Consider the following 4,115-nt stretch of genomic DNA (forward strand, 5'->3'; position numbering starts at 1 on the left):
ATAAATTTGACTTTGATTCCATATATACAACACTGTGCTTCCTTTTGAGAAGGTTAACTGCAGTCCATAGAATCTACACACATTTCTGAGTAATGTGACATGAGGGATATGAAATTTGTTTTATTATTTAGAAAGATAATAATTATTTATTTGAAGAGAACATTACAGAATTTCCATGTCTACAATATGACTTAGCATTTGTGTTTAGGAAAACATTCACCATGCAACCCCTTATTACAACCATTACGAACAGTTCTTGACCCTCTTTTCCTTCCCTCACTAGTACACGCACAGCATCTTGACTCTTTCTTCTCTGGAAGTTTTCTCAAACCCGGAGCATGACGAGGATTATCAATTGGATTTTTTTCTAGCAGCCATTCATCTGACAAAGCTTCAATTATCATTACAGTCTATACATATCTCGAAACAAATTTCCTTCCCTTATTATGCTCTTTGTATAATATGTAAGAGTTCAGTACCATTTTTAACATTATGTTAAAAGCTACCTTCTTCCAGTAACGAAGAGTTCGCCTCTCATCCAAATATGCATACAACATCCTGTTGGATGTGTCTATTCCACCCATATACTGGTTGTACTGGTGTATTATTTCTGGCTTTTTTAGTGTTTTATTTTTATGTTGGGCTTCAATGTCACCAGCACCAACTTTACTTGACAATAAGAGAATGGGATTTTTTCTCTCTGTACACACATGCCAGTACCGGACCTGACTTACAATACATCCTTTCCCCAATTCCAAATTTCTTTCTAAATTGCTTGTCCACAAGGATATGATGTCCATTGTTCAAATAACTGACCAAACACAGTAACTTCTGAACAACACAGTAACCTAAGCCATGTCTTGCAATCTCAGCCTTATCTTCTTGGCTTTTGGCACCTCTGTTTGTATAAAATCCAAGACAGTAGTGCATTATAGAGTCACACAGCATCCAGAATCTGATTCATCATTGGTGGGGGTGTTTGTTTGGCAAATTCTGTAATAGGGAAGTCTGACATTTAGTGCCAACTAGACACTCATCAATACTCAGTTGTTCTTGAGGTGTGTAACGATGTCTAAATATATTATTAGCATGATGTACCAATGGCTGGTACCTGATACATGGGTCATAATGAGGATGGCCTGGTGCTGGACGTTTCTCACTATCCACAAGATGAAAGAATTTCATCAGATGCCTAAATTGATAGGCAGAAAACATTTTACCAAACCATGGAAATTCCTGTGACTGTTTTGTGCTCCAGTATGATAGCATTGTGGGCCTTTTATTGAGTCCCATATTTAGTAAGCAAGCAATAAAACCTCTTACCTTCGTACTTGTCACATTCTTCAATTTCTTATACGGTTTGCACAATGTAGCATGTTTAGTTATAACCTTTTTAGCTGAGTGATTCGTATCAGTTACAATAAGCTGCAACAACGTTGTAGTAAAGAATAGAGTAAAATATTCTATCACAGGAGATCCTACTGGTGGCAAATGTTTTGGTCATGGCAGCTCTTGAAATGGATGTGTTAATGGCTGTAATGTTTCAGGTGCACGTACTTCAGTGTATTGTTCATCTTCGATTTCGTCTTCACTTTCACCCACAATATCGTCAAGTACATCACTGTCACTTTCGGAACTGTTGCTGCTTTCGCTAAAACACTCTGTATCACTAGTACATTCTATAAGTTCACAAATTTCTTCATCGGTAAGTCCTCTGCTCTGGCCTGGTGTAGGTCGCATTTTTCACAAAAAATGGAGAAAATAAACAAACTGTAAACCCTTAGTATGAAGAAAAACACACAGAAACAATGATAAGTAACAGTACTGAGCAAAAACAAGAACGTAGAACGCAATAACAGAATGTAAACATGTACTGTGAAACACAACGTCAATAAACAAACGATGCAAAAGTGGAATAATTGAATGCTAATATTTCACCGAAACGATGCTCAGTTGTCGATAGCTGTCGATCTACACATAGTTCGATTCAAAAAGCATCTGTAATCAGCACACCAACACCATCTAGCGCTGATTTTGTAAGCTAAACAAGACGAAGAGGAGTAACAACGAATTGGCACCCTGACAGTATTAGGGCCAGTAGGGGATAATGATAGATCGTTACCTTGGCATTGAAACGGTTAAATCACATTGACTGATGTCTACACAGGGTTCCATACTTTACACTGTAACAACACAACTGTTCAATATTAAGGTTTCCCACCATATGGAGCTGTAGAGAAGAGGCTGCTGAACAAACCAGCACATGCCACATACCAATGCTGCCAGATGTTGAAGACTTACAAAGGTGGAGGCATTACTTTTCAGTCAGCCATCATATTTAGGGTTATCTTTCTCATCTCTTGGTGGGTAGTGTGTAAAATGACTGGGATCATGTTTATGTGGCTGTGTTGTAGAATGTATGTATTTCTGTGTCCACATTTGTTACTGTGATTGTGCATGCTTGTAGAGTATGGACATGTTTCTTCATTATGCAAAGTTTTCTTTCTCGATTCTTCATGTAACATTGGGGTAATCAGTTTACCTTGTGCAGTGTTGCTATTGAAAAAAAAAGTAATATAATGTAAATAGCACATAGAGCTCTTCGCAACTCTGGAGATATACAGTTGTGGGTTCTCTGCAGTATGACTCTTCCAGAGTTTGAAAGCCATTAGCTTTGTTGCAGATCACAGTGTTTGAATATGTGATGTCCACAATGACAAATTTTTTTGTGTGGTGACATAGTTAGGAGTCACATATTTGGATTTATCAGTTATTGTGTTTTCTTTAACAATAATGCAATAATATATGTAAGAAAGATGTATGATTTGCATTAATTCTGTTTTGATATCTCAGTGTGACATAATTTATTCTACCCATGAAACAATTTAATGAGTTATACAAGTCACCAGTTGTTTACAGCAAGTTTATGTACATATTTGTTATTATTCTTATAACATTTGCAACTTCCAGATTCACAGGCTCTGAAGCTGTACTTATGTTTGTTGAAGTGGAAAACACTCATCAGTGTAGGTGTCATTACCATATATACATTAATATTAATTTATAGATAATGACTTTGCGGCTCTCAGTGACTGTCTCATAAACCTTCATTCACGTCTTTTGTCACTGTACTCGTGTGTGGTTGTAAGAATGTTTGTGTTGTGCTCGAGTCATTATTTGTGTAAGTTCATTTTCTTTCTTTATGTCTTGAAATCTTCTGTCTTGACTCTTCATGTAATTTGAGGTAGCAGTATTTTAATTGTATATTCTGTAAAAAATTGTAATTGAATTACGTTACTTTTTCAGTGTCCACGTGAACTGTTTGATATGTGGTTATTGAATAGTATTGATCTTCTGTATTAGGGACATCTTTCTTCATGTAAAGTCTTTTTCTTTGTTGTTTCATCATCTTGTTTGAGTTGTTAATACTTTACAGTGAGCAGGGTGTAAGATGATAGTCACTGAGTTTATGTGGCGAGGTTGTAGTGTGTCTATGGCTGTGTTCAAATGTGTTTGTGTAAGTGTGGTTGTTGTAGAGGGTAACTTTTCGTTTGAAGGTACATATTTCTTCATGAGACACGACCTCTCTTGATTCTTCTTGTCATATTTGAGTCACAGCTAAGAAATATGTTTCCAAATGAACTTGATGAAACAACTTGACAATACAAGGTGGAAGCTGTTTGTGCTGAAATGACCAGCGTATTTTGTACTGTCTCCCTCATGAAAAGTACCATCATGTCCAGATTAACCATTCAATCATTCTGGTCTATTTTCATTTTCTTCAGTGTTTCAACAAATTTCTGCAAGTTTACAACATGGTGTTCACAATGTCCCAGTTTCAGTGTTAATAATCCTGCAAGATGATTTGGTGGACTGTTGGTGGGCAAGCAGAATTCACTAACAATGCATGTAAGATGGAACTTTTGCTTACATATGTTCAGGAATCCATAGAGCCTGACTAGTCGGGTAGCTGGTGGCATTAATTTCTTCACCTCTTTGTCTGGTAAACCAGAGTCCTTTAATAACCACCCTCTCTTCATGACCATGGCCTGTGTTGTATCACAACTGGGCTTTCAGTATGCATCATCTTCTCATAAACGTAGCACATTCAGATT

General features: G+C 36.8%; 1 protein-coding gene across 1 annotated transcript; it reads right to left on the bottom strand.

The window, feature by feature from the left end:
• Window positions 1–963: 963 nt before the first annotated feature.
• LOC126298191 (uncharacterized) lies at window positions 964–1,740 on the bottom strand. The gene is made up of 2 exons (XM_049989500.1): window positions 1,558–1,740; window positions 964–1,425 (listed from the first exon to the last, which is right to left on the bottom strand). The coding sequence occupies exons 1-2, from the start codon at window positions 1,738–1,740 to the stop codon at window positions 964–966; spliced, it is 645 nt and encodes a 214-aa protein (XP_049845457.1).
• Between the last annotated feature and the right edge of the window lie 2,375 nt (window positions 1,741–4,115).

The sequence above is a fragment of the Schistocerca gregaria genome, chromosome X (genome assembly GCF_023897955.1).
Source record: "Schistocerca gregaria isolate iqSchGreg1 chromosome X, iqSchGreg1.2, whole genome shotgun sequence".
NCBI classification, from domain to species: domain Eukaryota; kingdom Metazoa; phylum Arthropoda; class Insecta; order Orthoptera; family Acrididae; genus Schistocerca; species Schistocerca gregaria.

Coding starts and splice junctions, on each gene's coding strand:
- LOC126298191 (XM_049989500.1), bottom strand. CDS start 1,740: ATGCGACCTACACCAGGCCAGAGCAGAGGACTTACCGATGAAGAAATT. Junction 1,426..1,557: donor AAGATGAACAATACACTGAA/GTACGTGCACCT, acceptor ACGTTGTTGCAG/CTTATTGTAACTGATACGAA.